This window comes from Ascaphus truei, chromosome 23 (genome assembly GCF_040206685.1).
Source record: "Ascaphus truei isolate aAscTru1 chromosome 23, aAscTru1.hap1, whole genome shotgun sequence".
Lineage (NCBI taxonomy): Eukaryota > Metazoa > Chordata > Amphibia > Anura > Ascaphidae > Ascaphus > Ascaphus truei.
Window position 1 is genome coordinate 3,836,674 of NC_134505.1, and position 21,365 is coordinate 3,858,038.

At 54.2% G+C, this 21,365-nt stretch overlaps 2 protein-coding genes across 4 annotated transcripts in view; both read left to right on the plus strand.

Annotated features, from left to right (window-relative positions):
• LOC142473119 (keratin, type I cytoskeletal 12-like) overlaps nt 1-7,045 on the plus strand; it is a 17,967-nt gene extending 10,922 nt beyond the window's left edge. For both annotated transcript variants that reach the window (XM_075580279.1, XM_075580278.1), the window contains exon 8: nt 6,583-7,045. In XM_075580279.1, coding sequence (XP_075436394.1) covers nt 6,583-6,584 — 2 coding nt within the window. In that variant the 3' untranslated portion in view covers nt 6,585-7,045. The remainder of the gene's footprint in view (nt 1-6,582) is intronic.
• Nucleotides 7,046-11,783: 4,738 nt separating this feature from the next.
• On the plus strand, nt 11,784-18,429 carry LOC142473122 (keratin, type I cytoskeletal 12-like). Of its 2 annotated transcripts, none has more exons than XM_075580283.1 (8): nt 11,784-12,552; nt 13,268-13,350; nt 13,860-14,016; nt 14,142-14,303; nt 14,389-14,514; nt 15,170-15,384; nt 16,051-16,121; nt 17,969-18,429. In XM_075580283.1, coding segments are annotated over exons 1-8 (1,446 nt in total). In that variant the 5' UTR covers nt 11,784-11,922; the 3' UTR covers nt 17,971-18,429. The 2 variants fall into 2 exon arrangements, with proteins under 2 accessions (XP_075436398.1, XP_075436397.1); XM_075580282.1 differs by having other exon boundaries at nt 11,785-12,552; nt 16,051-16,112.
• The last annotated feature ends 2,936 nt before the right edge of the window (nt 18,430-21,365 follow it).

Consider the following 21,365-nt stretch of genomic DNA (forward strand, 5'->3'; position numbering starts at 1 on the left):
CGCTGTAACCCGCTCCCTGCTATCATCGCCCGCTGTAACCCGCTCCCTGCTATCATCGCCTGCTGTAACCCTCTCCCTGCTATCATCGCCCGCTGTAACCGCTCCCTGCTATCATCGCCCGCTGTAACCCGCTCCCTGCTATCATCGCCCGCTGTAACCCGCTCCCTGCTATCATCGCCCGCTGTAACCCGCTCCCTGCTATCATCGCCCTCTGTAACCCGCTCCCTGCTATCATCGCCCGCTGTAACCCGCTCCCTGCTATCATCGCCCGCTGTAACCCGCTCCCTGCTATCATCGCCCTCTGTAACCCGCTCCCTGCTATCATCGCCCGCTGTAACCCGCTCCCTGCTATCATCGCCCGCTGTAACCCGCTCCCTGCTATCATCGCCCGCTGTAACCCGCTCCCTGCTATCATCGCCCTCTGTAACCCGCTCCCTGCTATCATCGCCCGCTGTAACCCGCTCCCTGCTATCATCGCCCGCTGTAACCCGCTCCCTGCTATCATCGCCCGCTGTAACCCGCTCCCTGCTATCATCGCCCGCTGTAACCCTCTCCCTGCTATCATCGCCCTCTGTAACCCGCTCCCTGCTATCATCGCCCGCTGTAACCCGCTCCCTGCTATCATCGCCCGCTGTAACCCGCTCCCTGCTATCATCGCCCGCTGTAACCCGCTCCCTGCTATCATCGCCCGCTGTAACCCGCTCCCTGCTATCATCGCCCGCTGTAACCCGCTTCCTGCTATCATCGCCCGCTGTAACCCGCTCCCTGCTATCATCGCCCTCTGTAACCCGCTCCCTGCTATCATCGCCCGCTGTAACCCGCTCCCTGCTATCATCGCCCGCTGTAACCCGCTCCCTGCTATCATCGCCCTCTGTAACCCGCTCCCTGCTATCATCGCCCTCTGTAACCCGCTCCCTGCTATCATCGCCCGCTGTAACCCGCTCCCTGCTATCATCGCCCTCTGTAACCCGCTCCCTGCTATCATCGCCCGCTGTAACCCGCTCCCTGCTATCATCGCCCGCTGTAACCCGCTCCCTGCTATCATCGCCCGCTGTAACCCGCTCCCTGCTATCATCGCCCGCTGTAACCCTCTCCCTGCTATCATCGCCCGCTGTAACCCGCTCCCTGCTATCATCGCCCGCTGTAACCCGCTCCCTGCTATCATCGCCCGCTGTAACCCGCTCCCTGCTATCATCGCCCGCTGTAACCCGCTCCCTGCTATCATCGCCCGCTGTAACCCGCTCCCTGCTATCATCGCCCGCTGTAACCCGCTCCCTGCTATCATCGCCCGCTGTAACCCGCTCCCTGCTATCATCGCCCGCTGTAACCCGCTCCCTGCTATCATCGCCCGCTGTAACCCGCTCCCTGCTATCATCGCCCGCTGTAACCCGCTCCCTGCTATCATCGCCCGCTGTAACCCGCTCCCTGCTATCATCGCCCGCTGTAACCCGCTCCCTGCTATCATCGCCCGCTGTAACCCGCTCCCTGCTATCATCGCCCGCTGTAACCCGCTCCCTGCTATCATCGCCCGCTGTAACCCGCTCCCTGCTATCATCGCCCGCTGTAACCCGCTCCCTGCTATCATCGCCCGCTGTAACCCGCTCCCTGCTATCATCGCCCGCTGTAACCCGCTCCCTGCTATCATCGCCCGCTGTAACCCGCTCCCTGCTATCATCGCCCGCTGTAACCCGCTCCCTGCTATCATCGCCCGCTGTAACCCGCTCCCTGCTATCATCGCCCGCTGTAACCCGCTCCCTGCTATCATCGCCCGCTGTAACCCGCTCCCTGCTATCATCGCCCGCTGTAACCCGCTCCCTGCTATCATCGCCCTCTGTAACCCGCTCCCTGCTATCATCGCCCTCTGTAACCCGCTCCCTGCTATCATCGCCCGCTGTAACCCGCTCCCTGCTATCATCGCCCGCTGTAACCCGCTCCCTGCTATCATCGCCCGCTGTAACCCGCTCCCTGCTATCATCGCCCGCTGTAACCCGCTCCCTGCTATCATCGCCCGCTGTAACCCGCTCCCTGCTATCATCGCCCGCTGTAACCCGCTCCCTGCTATCATCGCCCGCTGTAACCCGCTCCCTGCTATCATCGCCCGCTGTAACCCGCTCCCTGCTATCATCGCCCGCTGTAACCCCTCCCTGCTATCATCGCCCGCTGTAACCCGCTCCCTGCTATCATCGCCCGCTGTAACCCGCTCCCTGCTATCATCGCCCGCTGTAACCCGCTCCCTGCTATCATCGCCCGCTGTAACCCGCTCCCTGCTATCATCGCCCGCTGTAACCCGCTCCCTGCTATCATCGCCCGCTGTAACCCGCTCCCTGCTATCATCGCCCGCTGTAACCCGCTCCCTGCTATCATCGCCCTCTGTAACCCGCTCCCTGCTATCATCGCCCGCTGTAACCCGCTCCCTGCTATCATCGCCCGCTGTAACCCGCTCCCTGCTATCATCGCCCGCTGTAACCCGCTCCCTGCTATCATCGCCCGCTGTAACCCGCTCCCTGCTATCATCGCCCGCTGTAACCCGCTCCCTGCTATCATCGCCCGCTGTAACCCGCTCCCTGCTATCATCGCCCGCTGTAACCCGCTCCCTGCTATCATCGCCCGCTGTAACCCGCTCCCTGCTATCATCGCCCGCTGTAACCCGCTCCCTGCTATCATCGCCCGCTGTAACCCGCTCCCTGCTATCATCGCCCGCTGTAACCCGCTCCCTGCTATCATCGCCCTCTGTAACCCGCTCCCTGCTATCATCGCCCGCTGTAACCCGCTCCCTGCTATCATCGCCCGCTGTAACCCGCTCCCTGCTATCATCGCCCGCTGTAACCCGCTCCCTGCTATCATCGCCCTCTGTAACCCGCTCCCTGCTATCATCGCCCTCTGTAACCCGCTCCCTGCTATCATCGCCCGCTGTAACCCGCTCCCTGCCTTCATCGCCCGCTGTAACCCGCTCCCTGCTATCATCGCCCGCTGTAACCCGCTCCCTGCTATCATCGCCCGCTGTAACCCTCTCCCTGCTATCATCGCCCGCTGTAACCCGCTCCCTGCTATCATCGCCCGCTGTAACCCGCTCCCTGCTATCATCGCCCGCTGTAACCCGCTCCCTGCTATCATCGCCCGCTGTAACCCGCTCCCTGCTATCATCGCCCGCTGTAACCCGCTCCCTGCTATCATCGCCCGCTGTAACCCCTCCCTGCTATCATCGCCCGCTGTAACCCGCTCCCTGCTATCATCGCCCGCTGTAACCCGCTCCCTGCTATCATCGCCCTCTGTAACCCGCTCCCTGCTATCATCGCCCGCTGTAACCCTCTCCCTGCTATCATCGCCCGCTGTAACCCGCTCCCTGCTATCATCGCCCGCTGTAACCCGCTCCCTGCTATCATCGCCCGCTGTAACCCGCTCCCTGCTATCATCGCCCGCTGTAACCCGCTCCCTGCTATCATCGCCCGCTGTAACCCGCTCCCTGCTATCATCGCCCGCTGTAACCCGCTCCCTGCTATCATCGCCCGCTGTAACCCTCTCCCTGCTATCATCGCCCGCTGTAACCCGCTCCCTGCTATCATCGCCCGCTGTAACCCGCTCCCTGCTATCATCGCCCGCTGTAACCCTCTCCCTGCTATCATCGCCCGCTGTAACCCGCTCCCTGCTATCATCGCCCGCTGTAACCCGCTCCCTGCTATCATCGCCCGCTGTAACCCGCTCCCTGCTATCATCGCCCGCTGTAACCCTCTCCCTGCTATCATCGCCCTCTGTAACCCGCTCCCTGCTATCATCGCCCGCTGTAACCCTCTCCCTGCTATCATCGCCCGCTGTAACCCGCTCCCTGCTATCATCGCCCGCTGTAACCCGCTCCCTGCTATCATCGCCCGCTGTAACCCGCTCCCTGCTATCATCGCCCTCTGTAACCCGCTCCCTGCTATCATCGCCCGCTGTAACCCGCTCCCTGCTATCATCGCCCGCTGTAACCCGCTCCCTGCTATCATCGCCCGCTGTAACCCGCTCCCTGCTATCATCGCCCGCTGTAACCCGCTCCCTGCTATCATCGCCCGCTGTAACCCGCTCCCTGCTATCATCGCCCGCTGTAACCCGCTCCCTGCTATCATCGCCCTCTGTAACCCGCTCCCTGCTATCATCGCCCGCTGTAACCCCCTCCCTGCTATCATCGCCCGCTGTAACCCGCTCCCTGCTATCATCGCCCGCTGTAACCCGCTCCCTGCTATCATCGCCCGCTGTAACCCGCTCCCTGCTATCATCGCCCGCTGTAACCCTCTCCCTGCTATCATCGCCCGCTGTAACCCGCTCCCTGCTATCATCGCCCTCTGTAACCCGCTCCCTGCTATCATCGCCCTCTGTAACCCGCTCCCTGCTATCATCGCCCTCTGTAACCCTCTCCCTGCTATCATCGCCCGCTGTAACCCGCTCCCTGCTATCATCGCCCGCTGTAACCCGCTCCCTGCTATCATCGCCCGCTGTAACCCGCTCCCTGCTATCATCGCCCGCTGTAACCCACTCCCTGCTATCATCGCCCTCTGTAACCCGCTCCCTGCTATCATCGCCCGCTGTAACCCGCTCCCTGCTATCATCGCCCTCTGTAACCCGCTCCCTGCTATCATCGCCCGCTGTAACCCACTCCCTGCTATCATCGCCCTCTGTAACCCGCTCCCTGCTATCATCGCCCGCTGTAACCCACTCCCTGCTATCATCGCCCTCTGTAACCCGCTCCCTGCTATCATCGCCCGCTGTAACCCACTCCCTGCTATCATCGCCCTCTGTAACCCGCTCCCTGCTATCATCGCCCGCTGTAACCCGCTCCCTGCTATCATCGCCCGCTGTAACCCGCTCCCTGCTATCATCGCCCGCTGTAACCCGCTCCCTGCTATCATCGCCCGCTGTAACCCGCTCCCTGCTATCATCGCCCTCTGTAACCCGCTCCCTGCTATCATCGCCCGCTGTAACCCGCTCCCTGCTATCATCGCCCGCTGTAACCCGCTCCCTGCTATCATCGCCCGCTGTAACCCGCTCCCTGCTATCATCGCCCTCTGTAACCCGCTCCCTGCTATCATCGCCCGCTGTAACCCGCTCCCTGCTATCATCGCCCGCTGTAACCCGCTCCCTGCTATCATCGCCCGCTGTAACCCGCTCCCTGCTATCATCGCCCGCTGTAACCCGCTCCCTGCTATCATCGCCCGCTGTAACCCGCTCCCTGCCTTCATCGCCCGCTGTAACCCGCTCCCTGCTATCATCGCCCGCTGTAACCCGCTCCCTGCTATCATCGCCCTCTGTAACCCTCTCCCTGCTATCATCGCCCGCTGTAACCCGCTCCCTGCTATCATCGCCCGCTGTAACCCTCTCCCTGCTATCATCGCCCGCTGTAACCCGCTCCCTGCCTTCATCGCCCTCTGTAACCCGCTCCCTGCTATCATCGCCCTCTGTAACCCGCTCCCTGCTATCATCGCCCGCTGTAACCCGCTCCCTGCTATCATCGCCCGCTGTAACCCGCTCCCTGCTATCATCGCCCGCTGTAACCCTCTCCCTGCTATCATCGCCCGCTGTAACCCGCTCCCTGCTATCATCGCCCGCTGTAACCCGCTCCCTGCTATCATCGCCCGCTGTAACCCGCTCCCTGCTATCATCGCCCGCTGTAACCCTCTCCCTGCTATCATCGCCCGCTGTAACCCGCTCCCTGCTATCATCGCCCGCTGTAACCCGCTCCCTGCTATCATCGCCCGCTGTAACCCGCTCCCTGCTATCATCGCCCGCTGTAACCCGCTCCCTGCTATCATCGCCCGCTGTAACCCGCTCCCTGCTATCATCGCCCGCTGTAACCCGCTCCCTGCTATCATCGCCCGCTGTAACCCGCTCCCTGCTATCATCGCCCTCTGTAACCCGCTCCCTGCTATCATCGCCCGCTGTAACCCGCTCCCTGCTATCATCGCCCGCTGTAACCCGCTCCCTGCTATCATCGCCCTCTGTAACCCGCTCCCTGCTATCATCGCCCGCTGTAACCCTCTCCCTGCTATCATCGCCCGCTGTAACCCGCTCCCTGCCTTCATCGCCCTCTGTAACCCGCTCCCTGCTATCATCGCCCGCTGTAACCCTCTCCCTGCTATCATCGCCCTCTGTAACCCGCTCCCTGCTATCATCGCCCGCTGTAACCCGCTCCCTGCTATCATCGCCCGCTGTAACCCGCTCCCTGCTATCATCGCCCGCTGTAACCCTCTCCCTGCTATCATTGCCCGCTGTAACCCGCTCCCTGCTATCATCGCCCGCTGTAACCCGCTCCCTGCTATCATCGCCCGCTGTAACCCGCTCCCTGCTATCATCGCCCGCTGTAACCCGCTCCCTGCTATCATCGCCCGCTGTAACCCGCTCCCTGCTATCATCGCCCGCTGTAACCCGCTCCTGCTATCATCGCCCGCTGTAACCCTCTCCCTGCTATCATCGCCCGCTGTAACCCCCTCCCTGCTATCATCGCCCGCTGTAACCCTCTCCCTGCTATCATCGCCCGCTGTAACCCGCTCCCTGCTATCGTTGATCGAACTCGAGATTAATTTTTTAATTGTATTTTTTTTTTCTAATTAGGATCGGTGAGAACTATCAAAGTGAAAAAATTCATTGAAGAGGTGGTCGATGGGAAGGTCGTGTCCAGCAAAGTGGTGGAAGTGGAAGAGAAGGTCTAACTGGGGACGGGACGGCCATCTTTTCATGAAAAAAAAAACACTATTACTGCAAACTGGAAACCTGCAGGATTGATATAGAAATCCTTTTTTTTTGTTTATTTCCCTTTCTTTCACGGGACTGCACTAGTTTGGGATGTGACCACTTGACGGATTACAGAAAGAAGGTTAATTTAGAGCCACACTGGTTAAACCTATAGCTGTACGGATAGTCTTTAAGGGATCCGGTACGTGTATACGGTTGGAAGGTACATATACCGGTATCCATACCACCAGTGGTTGTGCTTGCTCTGTTCAATGTTAATCGCCCCATGTATTTCTCTCTCTTTGCATGATTTATCCAAATAAACTCTTTTCTGAAGCAAGAATCACTTGGTCTACTGGTTTTGTTCAAAGTGACCGCCTGCCATTTTCTCCGCGTCGATGACCGGTCTCTATCAAACGTTGGTCGTATGTGCATGATAGCGAGGACATACACCACTGCTAATAACCCCACACAGGCACCACAATCACATTCTGCTAAACGGTAGCCAACATCCAAAGGACATCTAAAAAGGCCTTCCCCGTGAACCAAATAGTACCACTCAAAATGATGTTATAACCATGAATACATGCACATAACTGCTGATGAATGACCACCCTTTGTAGAGATTGTGATGGGGAAGTCTACTCACTTCCAGAATTTGGTGAGACCTTAGAGCAGGGGTAGACCACAAGACATACCTCAAGGGCCATACGTGCGGTCCTGGCATCCTCAAAGGGCCACACGTTGCCGACATAGATATATATATATATGGGGCACAGGGCAGAAGGGACATTGCAGATGTTGGTAGGAGCTTCTGCCACCCAGCCAGCTTCTTAATGCCATTGATATGGTCCCACTCATCTCCTTTCCGTTAGATGTTAGTGAGGAGCACGGCCATTGGCATGGTCCATCTGCTATCCCTTCACCTCGGGGCTCTCTGATACGAGAACACACGAGTCTCCCCAAAGAGCGTCTCCCCAAAGAGCTTCATCCCACCATGCTTCCCCCCTCACTGCTCCCGTCCACTAAGACAGTGTGGACAGGGCTAATTTAATCAAGAAAGGATAGGCACAGATTAAAAAACCTGGAGCTGGTCACCTCACCATCCCCCCGCACCCCCGTCCCCCCGCCCCCGGTTACCTAGATCAGTAAGGTTAATTCAGTACCATCAATGTCCAGAAGGAGGCTCAGCGAGTAAAGGACACTGACTCGACAAAACGATGATACTGAGTGTTCTGGACCAAGCACAGCCTGAGAGATGAGTAGGGGCAGGTTAACTCAATCCCATATATCAAGCCGCCAGGAGGGAAAACTTCTCACTGGCTGAAGTGTTTATTTGGGGCAACAACATACAAATAAAAAGGGGGGGAAGTACCGAGGGAATACTGGGACATGAGAGCAATGGAGGAGGAAGGGGAGCGATGGAGGGGAAGGGGCAGAGATGGAGGGGAAGGGGAGCGATGGAGGGGAGGGGGAGCGATGGAGGGGAGGGGAAGAGATGGAGGGGAAGGGGAGCGATGAGGGAAGTGGGATAAATGCAGGATATAGGAATAGGTAAAAATCCGTAACTTTCCCAGGATAGGAGAGATGACAGCTCAGGATGGCTGCTGTTACTAAGAGACAGCATGCTGGTCTGGGCTGCTGGGAAATTAACTGGGACATTACCCCCTAGGAAGGGCAGGGGGCGCCGTCCAGCCTGGTAAAAAGGGATCGAAACATTGTTGCAACAGCGAGGCTGAGGGGCGCAGGCAGGGAACACACACTCCTGTTCCAGGGCAGTGAGTGTGAAGCAGGGGAGCCTGGTTCAATTCCCAGTGTCGGCTCCTTGTGACCTTGGGCAAGTCACTTTATCGCCCTGTGCCTCAGGCACCAAAAAAACCATAGATTGTGTCTGTACTAACGAATGCGCAGCGCCCTGGATAAGGACGCACTATAAATGGTCTTATAAATAAATACATTATATGCAGACCCAACAGTCAAAATACATCCCGTTAGCAGTGCCAGAAGGAAAACAATTCAGGGTATCACAATGAGATAGGGTACATCATCCCTAACTGTGGGGTTACACCCCATCCTGGCCCTGCAGAAGCCTTATTTCAGGGTCTGGGTGTATGGCCTAACTAACGTATCGTTACGTTGTCTGCGTTTACTTTAACTTTACACCTAAGCTGCGTGTAGTTACCACGAACGACTGCAACGCTGTTTCCCGGTCGGAAACATAACTTAGAGCGGCAGACCAAGCAATATCCTACATAATCTTGGCAGGAGACATAACTTCACCTGCCACCGATGTGTTCGATGACTCAAAGCGAGGATTTTGGAAGAGCACATTGTCAATAATCATTTTAATAAGCCGTGTGATCGTAGCTCATGCGTGTGGTCATGAGCGGAGGGACAGTGACATCCAGTGTCTGGTTTCCAACACACTAGAAATATATGTTATGTTCCATAAGTGGTGCAGATATATTTGTTGAGATATATGTCATTTGCTTACCACTGTAAAGATTCTCCCCTCAGGTTCTGCCATAGTATATTCATTTAACCCACTACTCGAGGTACTCGACGTCTGGACCTTATTGCGAAACGTTGCAGGCTATGTCCTGAGCGTCGGGTCAAAGTAACCTCTTGATACTGGGGAGGTGCAGCTGTAGCAAGACCGAAGGATTAACGTGGGGGGGGGGGGGTCCCGTTCAGAACCCCTCGCAACTCCATCGCGGCAGACGCTTTCCCTAGCGCCGCAGACTCTGTCCCGGGCGGCGTGGACATTCGCTTGCAGACTGGATGGTGGACCTCTTAGGCCCAGATCCTCAGGGCTTTGTTAAGTCGGAGCTCTTTCCACCTCGTTACCTAAAGCAGGTACGGACGTTATGTTCCCCAACTTAACGCGGTATCTCCCAAGATAATGACGCGCAACAACAATGGCCGGGCTACCTCTCAACAGCCTAAGCCCAACGTCACGTTGCTGTAGCCCAACGTTGGGTTATCTTCCAACAACGTGATGTTACGTCATTCTCTACTCCTACCCAGACCCCACAATAGGCCTTCTGCTAGGGGGGAGAGAAATAGAGGAGCGGAGAGGGAAATAATGCCAGGAAAACACACCATTGGGGTACCCCAAGATGCAGTCTCTACGTGATGGCCGACACAGTTAGAGCTGCGCCTGCATGGCTGACATATCTGACGTCGCTGATACCCGACGCGCGTTTCGCTCAACAGAACTTCTTCTTGGGGGTTACACTTGTGTCTGTCATCTCAACCTTTCCCTTCACGTTCACTCTCTACCAGCTTTGGGTATTTTGCGTCAAGCAGTATTCGTCCATACCGGAATGGGACAGGAGGCCGTGGCGCCCTGTAGCTTTGGGCGAGTCACTTTACAGGCCGTGGTAACCAAAATAAAATAATGGGTTTTCAGGGTTAGGCCCTGTATTGTTCTACTTAGTACAGCTCAACACTTGCTGGTAGTGTGAAGACACAAATATATCACGGATGAGGATGGAATAGCTTCAGAACCAGCAGTAGTAGAGGCAGCCATCGCAATAATGGGTTCCTCAGCTTGAGGATCAAGCCTCAATACTTAGCAGGTCCCAGATTCCCAAGATGGGGAGCGGTGGAAGTCTTAGCCGGAGTACGACCCTTCAACCCACATGTGTTCGCGCGGTTCTCTTAAACCCCTTAAACATTTTAATTGCTGGAGGGCTGGTGCCTCTAGAAGACATTAGATCAGGGGGTCTCAAACTTTGTCCTCTAGGGCCACCAACAGGCCAGGTTTTATGGATATCCCTGCTTCAGCGCAGGTGGCTCAATCAGTGGCTCAGTCTCTGACTCTGAGTCCCTGCGCAGAAGAGCTCACACTCTAACCGGTAGCGTTACTCCCTCTGGAACTGCGGGCCCGAAAACGCTTAAACCCGCAGCTCCGGAGATACGGCTTCCGTCCGTCCGTCCATGCATCCGGAATGGATACCCACCCCCCACTCCTTGCATTTAGCCGCCTTGTGCTGAAGCAGGGATATCCTGAAAACCTCAATCCGAAGAACCAAAAAACAAAAAACAGAAGACCATACATTGCAGCACAGAGATTTTCTTTATGGCTTCTTAATAGATGTCGTCCTAACCAATCACAGCGCAGAGACCTGGCCCGGGAACGGGCGGTTTCTTACACCGCGATGTGCGTGCGCCGACGGATTAAATTGGATGACAAACGCTGACAAACTCTGATTGGCCGCAAGGGGAGACCGTCGCCGAAAAAATAAAATAACAGTGACTACCAGATTTTTGGTCGCGCCGACGCGTGCACTGTAAACGTGTGACATTGCCACCTCCCTCACCGCTTAGTTTCCCCCCCCCCCAGTACCTAAAAGCCCCCCCGATCCGGAGGAGAGAATAACCAGGGTCGAAAATGTCTCCCCCCCCCCCTGCCGCCGTATCTCCGCATCGGTCCCCCATCAGCCTCCGGCGCCGGGCCAGCCGGTGCCAGAAATCCGCGAGTCTCGCTGTATCCGTAGATACCACGCTTTGGCTCATTCGTTGCTACGGTTCACGGCGCAGAGGACGCCGGTTCCGCAGAACAGCTGCGTACTATTGCCCTTGTTCTCCGGCACCCAAAACGCCCGGCCCATCGGAAAATAAAGAAGTAGGGTTTGCCACCATTAATCATATATAATTATATTATAATTATAATGATATATTAGGGCATATGTATCAAGGCAAAAAATTGGGCAATTTTGGGGGTAATATTCATCTTCATACAGGCAGCGTGTAATATACAGACTGGGGGTTACATGGTAGGAAAATATAATGCAACCCAATGATAAGCGCACCCGACTTGAAAATGAGACACGAGGAGAAGGGGAATCCCTGCATCGAAGAGCTTAGGGTGGGGAGAGGTTTCCACACACAACTCGTGTGAACTCGCTGCTGCAGAGGAACGACTCTCTCCACTCCACCCATCAACCATCTTAACATAACAAACACCCCGAGGGCAGCAACGCCAGCGGACAAGGTGATGCAAGCTGATTAATAATGGAAATTGATACAGGTATAGGCAGTTGGAAATAAATTGGCAAGCAATTCTGCTGATCGGAGAAGAAACAAAAATGTAAATGTAGATGGGGCACACCCTTTGGGTTCAACGTATAAAGGATCCAAGCTGTCGCCCTACCACACTTTCCACTCGAGCTGCTTTCTCTACACCTGGAAAGGGTGTCCTCTTGCTTCGACAACATGTCTTACCGCTCTGTCCAACAGTCGTCCCATTCCTCCCAGAAAGTTAGCGTAGGGTCGTCAGGCGGGGGCTATGGCGGGGGTGGCTATGGTGAGTGTGGTTTAGGGGGCGGTGGAGGTGGCTACGGCGGTGGTGATGGTGGCTACGGCAGTGGTGGAGGTGGCTACGGCAGTGGTGGAGGTGGCTACAGTGGTGGTGGTGGAGGAGGCTGTTATGGAGGTGGTGGAGTTGTCTATGGTGGTGGGGGCGGTAGTGGTGGTGGTGGCTACGGCGGTGGACACGGCGGTGGACACGGAGGTGGACACGGCGGTGGACACGGCGGTGGACACGGCGGTGGACACGGCGGTGGACACGGTGGTGGCGGTGGTGGTGGTGGTGGAGGTGGCTATGGCGGTGGCTATGGCGGTGGCGATAGCATCTTCTCCGGCAACGAGAAGCAAACCATGCAGAATCTCAACGACCGCTTGGCCAGCTACCTGGACAAGGTCCATGCACTGGAAGCAGCTAATGCCGAGCTGGAACGCAAGATTAAGGAATGGTACGACAAGCAACGCCCGGGGGGATCCACCGGGGAACCGGGCAAGGACTACAGCAAATACTATAAAATAATTGAAGATCTGAAACCTAAGGTAAACCCGGAAAACTGTCTCAGCGTGTAGAAATATTGTGACTCTCTCCTTTGTTTCATTTAATACTGGTGGTCTTATCTAAGTAATAATGTTGTCCTGTGTTTTATGATCGTTGTGTCTGAAGATATGTCATAATGCAAATGTGAGGTCCTAGCCGTACACCGTCCTCTTGGTAATGTAACAGGATCATACATGCTAGTCTGTACCTCATTCAACCTCTTCCCACACTCATCCCCGAGGAAGGGGGTGGACCTCTCTACTATACGTCCACCTGGTGGTATTCTCTGGTATCTCCGAATTTCACTGCGTTTACCAAAACATGTTGGCAGGTTCAAACGTATTTTATTCATTTATTTGTTGTATTTACAAAAAATGTGTTACCGAGAAGTAATACATTGAGCGTTACCTCTCGTTTCCAAGTATGTCCTGGGCACAGAGTTATAACAAATGCATGGTTACATTAAAAGAACAAGAGGTTATACAGTGAATTCAGAGATAGAGTTGCAAAATTGGGTACAAGGGATAAAGGGTTTATGAGTTTCAGATTGAAATAGAGCAGCTTTAACATCACCGAACGGCAGCAAACGGCTCACACCCTTTGGCTGCCCTTCGGCTGCGCCAAAGGCTGTCCGCTTATATTTGTTATTAATGACCTTCAGATGTCATTGAACTTGCACAATTTTCGTACCACTATATCTCTCTCTCTCTTTTGCAGATCATCAAGGCAACCACCGAGAATGCCAGCATCGTCTTGCAGATTGACAACGCCAGACTGGCTGCTGATGACTTCAAGATGAAGTGAGTTGAATTTTAGATCAGTGAAGTATCTGGTATGATGTATATCAGGGGGGGCTCAAGAACCTCCAACAGGTCAAGTTTCAAGGATACCCCAGCTTCAGCACAGGTGGCTCTATAAGTGGCTCTGTCTTTGACTGACCCCTCCAACCCCTCACAGTGCTACAGCAGAGTTATCCTTAAAACTTGACCTGTTGGAGGTCTTGAGGGCGGGAGTTGAGCTGTATATTATGAATATCTTCCAGAGGACGATGGTAAGAAGTCATGCTCATAGTCATCATAGTCCATAGATACAAACGTCAGACGTTTAAGAATCTCTCTCAAGGAAATGGTCAACAACAACTCAACATTCAGTTTATCCCTTGGCATGCAACCATCATTTATCATTATACTGCTTTGCTTGCCATCATGACCTTCCAATAAAGGCCATCGCCTGGTGTCACCATGGTGAGCTGTACAACACTTATCATGGAACATGTAGGAAGCAACAACCATATCTTTCTTTTTGTCAGGTACGAGAATGAGCTGGCCCTCCGCCACAGCGTGGAGGCCGACATCAACGGCCTGCGTAGGGTCCTGGATGAGCTGACCCTGTGCAGGTCTGACCTGGAATCCCAGGTTGAGAGTCTGACCGAGGAACTGAATGCTCTCAAGAAGAACCATGAGGAGGTAAAGCTTCGTCCCGCAGGAACTTCAACTCTATGCCGTAGCTTTAGTTGGAGACATTAATGAATGGGCTAGATGCATTCATATTCAAAGGTCCATTGTAACCCGTTATGCATTCCACTATTTAGGAAGGCAAAGGCACCACAGAAACGACAGTGGGCGAGGTCAGCGTGAAAATGAATGCTGCTCCAGGCATCGATCTGACCAAGCTGCTGAACGACATGAGAGCCCAGTATGAGGCCCTGGCCGAAAAAAATCGCAAGGATGCCCAAGACCAGTACGACAAATTGGTAAGAAACCTTTTCTCATGGAATCCCCCCCCCACCCCAAATCGCTGGGAATCCCGTGCTAATCACTCTTCCCTTCCCCTGGCAGAGCACCGGCTTGCAGAAAGAAATATCCCAAGGAGTGCAGGCGACGACATCGAGCAAGAGCGAGGTCTCGGAACTTAGAAGAACCCTCCAATCCTTGGAGATTGAACTTCAGTCTCAACTTGCCATGGTATGGAGCAAAACAAAAGTGTGACTAGTTGTAGCATGGGTTGTCTGGTGCTGACTGGTGTGAAGTTCTGGTATCGTTTTCACTGGGAATATGTGGATCTGCATACATCAAGGTTCCTAGGTATTTACAATACATCTGATGCGCTATTAGAGAGGGTTGGGGTTCCTTACAATGCATCTGATCTCAGACACGCTATTAGAGAGGGTCGGGGTTCCTTACAATGCATCTGATCTCAGGCGCGCTATTAGAGAGGGTCGGGGTTCCTTACAATGCATCTGATCTCAGACGCGCTGTTAGAGAGGGTCGGGGTTCCTTACACTGCATCTGATCTCAGACGCGCTATTAGAGAGGGTCGGGGTTCCTTACACTGCAGCTGATCTCAGACGCGCTATTAGAGAGGGTCGGGGTTCCTTACACTGCATCTGATCTCAGACGCGCTATTAGAGAGGGTTGTGGTTCCTTACACTGCTTCTGATCTCAGGCGCGCTATTAGAGAGGTGTTCAACACCCCAAAAAGTTTCATACTGTAGCAGGCAGAAATAATTGCCAGGTTAGATGAGATAAATATGTCCCCTGCCCTGTCACAGGAGGAGATTACTTTGAATAGATTAAAGACGAATCCTTAACAGTATTTTTATTTTCTTGCCGTCGGCAGAAAAAATCTCTGGAGGAGACCTTGGCAGAGACCGAGGGGCGCTACTGCGTCCAGATATCCCAAATACAGGTCAGCATTTCCCACGCCGAGGCGCAGCTGACCCAGATCAGGTCCGACCTCGAGTGCCAGACCGCCGAGTACGAGCAGCTCCTGGACATCAAGACCCGCTTGGAGATGGAGATTGAGACCTACCGCAAGTTGCTGGATGGCGTAGGGTAAGAACGAGGGAACGCCGATGACACCGTCTGGCCTCCGGGGACTCTTCCTCGCCGGCGCAATTTCACACGAGGCTTATGAAGTTAGCGCTGTGGCACTTTTGACCCAGGGTACGGCATGCCCTAGGAGGGATAGCATGGGATGGGTCAGGGGTGCTGGGCCAACTGTGGTACTCAAGTACCCCCGACAAGTCAGGTTTTCGGGATATACCTGCTTCGGCACAGGTGGCTCAATCAGTCCCAGCTTCAGCAGAGGTGGCCCAATTAGCCCCTGCTTCAGCACGGGTGGCTCAATCAGCCCCTGCTTCAGCACAGGTGGCTCAATCAGTCCCTGCTTCAGCAGAGGTGGCTCAAGCTGCCCCTGCTTCAGCGCAGGTGGCTCAATCAGTCCCTGCTTCAGCGCAGGTGGCTCAGTCGAAGACAAGTCAGGTTTTTGGGATATACCAGCTTCGGCACAGGTGGCTCAATCAGTCCCTGCTTCAGCGCAGGTGGCTCAATCAGTCCCTGCTTCAGCGCAGGTGGCTCAATCAGTCCCTGCTTCAGCGCAGGTGGCTCAATCGCTGGCTCAGTCGAAGACTGTGGCCCTTTAGGGCAGGAGTTGGCCCGCTCCTTGTTGAAGGGTGTTACTGTTCTGTTAATCGGTGCCTGTTTCTTCTCCCACCCCAGTGGCCAGACCCCAGGACAAACCCCCGGGACAGCCAGAGGTGGTACCTCAGATTCCAGCAAAGGTAAAAGATGTATGTATACCTTCACTTATATAGCACTCACAGTGTACACCGTGCTGTGCAAAGACAATACAGCACAGGGGGGGGGGGGGATTATAAAACAACAAGACACCAACACAACATAGATTGTAAGCTCTGCGGGGAAGGGAAGAGCTCCTATAGTCCCGGGCTGTAGATCATCGGGGCGGGCGTCCGCCCTGACTTCCTGCGCGCGCCTTTCTTCTGCGTTTCTTGACGAGTAGCGTATTTAAAATAAATAACAAAGTCGGACACTAGCGAGACCGGCTGCGCGTATTACGCAGAGCGCTACGGGTGCGCGGCACGCTGCATGGGGGGGTGGGACTTCCGCGGGGGGGGGGTCGGTTGGCAGGAGTGCTGGACCAGTAGAGGAACCAGCGCGGTGCCTGTTTTGGGCACACAAAATGTAGGAGGTTCTCCTGCGCCCCCCTACCAGTCCCCCCCCAAACAACTCACTGCCGCCACGTTGTTGTAGGGGTGTTAAACTAATGACAACATCCACCGGCGGTCAGTCCTTGTGACTCCGAGCCTGATCGTACATTGTACACATCAGCACCCGTCAGCCCGAGGCACCCCTGGGTGTTACAGCACCCCAGGCGGCGCAGCACCCCAGGTTAAGAAGCAGCGTTCTGTGCGTTACTTCCGACGCTGGAATGTGTCTCTTGCCTCAGTAGAAGTCCTTGTCTGGCTGCTTCAAAGTGACAATTGTAGGGATGTTAGTCCCAAAGAAAATCCCAAATCAACAGGTTCGCTGACAACTTAGACACAAGTTATTCGCCTTTTACCCGTAGCGAATTATTGCCAAGTAAAAGAAACGTTTAAGCCGTGATCACAAATCCTCTCCTGCCCCCTACTGGACACGAAGGGGTAGTGGACATTTGTGGTCTAACCCGCAGACAAAAGAAAAAAAAAACAAGTCTTATAACTGAATCATTTAATAAGTTTCTTACTTAGGTGACACGTTCACAGGTCTGCAACCCCGCCCTTCCCCATTATCTCTTAGTATACCGCGCAGCCATTCTGGGTACCGGCGTGCAAACGAGCACGCAGCTTGTCACTCTGTGCTTCTTCTTCATTGTAACACGGGGTCCCCTATAAGCTTCTGCCTGCCGCATTACACAGGGGTTCGGGTACATCGATGACTAGCCGGGAGACTTCACACGCCCGCTGTAACCCGCTCCCTGCTATCATCGCCCGCTGTAACCCGCTCCCTGCTATCATCGCCCGCTGTAACCCGCTCCCTGCTATCATCGCCCGCTGTAACCCGCTCCCTGCTATCATCGCCCTCTGTAACCCGCTCCCTGCTATCATCGCCCGCTGTAACCCGCTCCCTGCTATCATCGCCCGCTGTAACCCGCTCCCTGCTATCATCGCCCGCTGTAACCCGCTCCCTGCTATCATCGCCCGCTGTAACCCGCTCCCTGCTATCATCGCCCGCTGTAACCCGCTCCCTGCTATCATCGCCCGCTGTAACCCGCTCCCTGCTATCATCGCCCGCTGTAACCCGCTCCCTGCTATCATCGCCCGCTGTAACCCGCTCCCTGCTATCATCGCCCGCTGTAACCCGCTCCCTGCTATCATCGCCCGCTGTAACCCGCTCCCTGCTATCATCGCCCGCTGTAACCCTCTCCCTGCTATCATCGCCCGCTGTAACCCGCTCCCTGCTATCATCGCCTGCTGTAACCCTCTCCCTGCTATCATCGCCCGCTGTAACCCCCTCCCTGCTATCATCGCCCGCTGTAACCCTCTCCCTGCTATCATCGCCCGCTGTAACCCGCTCCCTGCTATCGTTGATCGAACTCGAGATTAATTTTTTAATTGTATTTTTTTTTTCTAATTAGGATCGGTGAGAACTATCAAAGTGAAAAAATTCATTGAAGAGGTGGTCGATGGGAAGGTCGTGTCCAGCAAAGTGGTGGAAGTGGAAGAGAAGGTCTAACTGGGGACGGGACGGCCATCTTTTCATGAAAAAAAAAACACTATTACTGCAAACTGGAAACCTGCAGGATTGATATAGAAATCCTTTTTTTTTGTTTATTTCCCTTTCTTTCACGGGACTGCACTAGTTTGGGATGTGACCACTTGACGGATTACAGAAAGAAGGTTAATTTAGAGCCACACTGGTTAAACCTATAGCTGCACGGTAGTCTTTAAGGGATCCGGTATGTGCATACGGTTGGAAGGTACATAAACCGGTATCCATACCACCAGTGGTTGTGCTTGCTCTGTTCAATGTTAATCGCCCCATGTATTTCTCTCTCTTTGCATGATTTATCCAAATAAACTCTTTTCTGAAGCAAGACTCACTTGGTCTACTGGTTTTGTTCAAAGTGACCGCCTGCCATTTTCTCCGCGTCGATGACCGGTCTCTATCAAACGTTGGTCGTATGTGCATGATAGCGAGGACATACACCACTGCTAATAACCCCACACAGGCACCACAATCACATTCTGCTAAACGGTAGCCAACATCCAAAAGACATCTAAGAAGGCCTTCCCCGTGTACCAAATAGTACCACTCAAAATGATGTTATAACCATGAATACATGCACATAACTCTGCTGATGAATGACCACCCTTTGTAGAGATTGTGATGGGGAAGTCTACTCACTTCCAGAATTTGGTGAGACCTTAGAGCAGGGGTAGACCACAAGACATACCTCAAGGGCCGTATGTGCGGTCCTGGCATCCTCAAGAGGGCCACACGTTGCCAACATAGATGTATATATATCTGGGGCACAGGGCAGAAGGGACATTGCAGATGTTGGTAGGAGCTTCTGCCGTCCAGCCAGCTTCTTAATGCCATTGATATGGTCCCACTCATCTCCTTTCCGTTAGATATTAGTGAGGAGCACGGCCATTGGCATGGTCCATCTGCTATCCCTTCACCTCAGGGCTCTCTTTGATACGAGAACACACGAGTCTCCCCAAAGAGCGTCTCCCCAAAGAGCTTCATCCCACCATGCTTCCCCCCTCACTGCTCCCGTCCACTAAGCCAGTGTGGACAGGGTTAATTTAATCAAGAAAGGATAGGCACAGATTAAAAAACCTGGAGCTGGTCACCTCACCATCCCCCCGCACCCCCGTCCCCCCGCCCCCGGTTACCTAGATCAGTAAGGTTAATGCAGTACCATCAATGTCCAGAAGGAGGCTCAGCGAGTAAAGGACACTGACTCGACAAAACGATGATACTGAGTGTTCTGGACCAAGCACAGCCTGAGAGATGAGTAGGGGCAGGTTAACTCAATCCCATATATCAAGCGAGGGAAACTTCTCACTGGCTGAAGTGTTTATTTGGGGCAACAACATACAAATAAAAAGGGGGGGAAGTACCGAGGGAATACTGGGACATGAGAGCAATGGAGGAGGAAGGGGAGCGATGGAGGGGAAGGGGCAGAGATGGAGGGGAAGGGGAGCGATGGAGGGGAGGGGGAGCGATGGAGGGGAGGGGAAGAGATGGAGGGGAAGGGGAGCGATGAGGGAAGTGGGATAAATGCAGGATATAGGAATAGGTAAAAATCCGTAACTTTCCCAGGATAGGAGAGATGACAGCTCCGGATGGCTGCTGTTACTAAGAGACAGCATGCTGGTCTGGGCTGCTGGGAAATTAACTGGGACATTACCCCCTAGGAAGGGCAGGGGGCGCCGTCCAGCCTGGTAAAAAGGGATCGAAACATTGTTGCAACAGCGAGGCTGAGGGGCGCAGGCAGGGAACACACACTCCTGTTCCAGGGCAGTGAGTGTGAAGCAGGGGAGCCTGGTTCAATTCCCAGTGTCGGCTCCTTGTGACCTTGGGCAAGTCACTCTATCGCCCTGTGCCTCAGGCACCAAAAAACCATAGATTGTGTCTGTACTAACGAATGCGCAGCGCCCTGGATAAGGACGCACTATAAATGGTCTTATAAATAAATACATTATATGCAGACCCAACAGTCAAAATACATCCCGTTAGCAGTGCCAGAAGGAAAACAATGCAGGGTATCACAATGAGATAGGGTACATCATCCCTAACTGTGGGGTTACACCCCATCCTGGCCCTGCAGAAGCCTTATTTCAGGGTCTGGGTGTATGGCCTAACTAACGTATCGTTGCGTTGTCTGCGTTTACTTTAACTTTACACCTAAGCTGCGTGTAGTTACCACGAACGACTGCAACGCTGTTTCCCGGTCGGAAACATAACTTAGAGCGGCAGACCAAGCAATATCCTACATAATCTTGGCAGGAGACATAACTTCACCTGCCACCGATGTGTTCGATGACTCAAAGCGAGGATTTTGGAAGAGCACATTGTCAATAATCATTTTAATAAGCCGTGTGATCGTAGCTCATGCGTGTGGTCATGAGTGGAGGGACAGTGACATCCAGTGTCTGGTTTCCAACGCCCTAGAAATATATGTTATGTTCCATAAGTGGTGCAGATATATTTGTTGAGATATATGTCATTTGCTTACCACTGTAAAGATTCTCCCCTCAGGTTCTGCCATAGTATATTCATTTAACCCACTACTCGAGGTACTCGACGTCTGGACCTTATTGCGAAACGTTGCAGGCTATGTCCTGAGCGTCGGGTCAAAGTAACCTCTTGATACTGGGGAGGTGCAGCTGTAGCAAGACCGAAGGATTAACGTGGGGGGGGGGTCCCGTTCAGAACCCCTCGCAACTCCATCGCGGCAGACGCTATCCCGAGCGCCGCAGACACTGTCCCGGGCGGCGTGGACATTCGCTTGCAGACTGGATGGTGGACCTCTTAGGCCCAGATCCTCAGGGCTTTGTTAAGTCGGAGCTCTTTCCACCTCGTTACCTAAAGCAGGTACGGACGTTATGTTCCCCAACTTAACGCGGTATCTCCCAAGTTAATGTCGCGCAGCAACAACGGCCGGGCTACCTCTCAACAGCCTAAGCCTAACGTCACGTTGCTGTAGCCCAACGTTGGGTTATCTTCCAACAACGTGATGTTACGTCATTCTCTACTCCTACCCAGACCCCACAATAGGCCTTCTGCTAGGGGGGGGGAGAGAAATAGAGGAGCGGAGAGGGAAATAATGCAAGGAAAACACACCCTTGGGGTACCCCAAGACGCAGTCTCTACGCGATGGCCGACACAGATAGAGCTGCGCCTGCATCGCTGACATATCTGACGTCGCTGATGCCCGACGCGCGTTTCGCTCAACAGAACTTCTTCTTGGGGGTTACACTTGTGTCTGTCATATCAACCTTTCCCTTGACGTTCACTCTCTA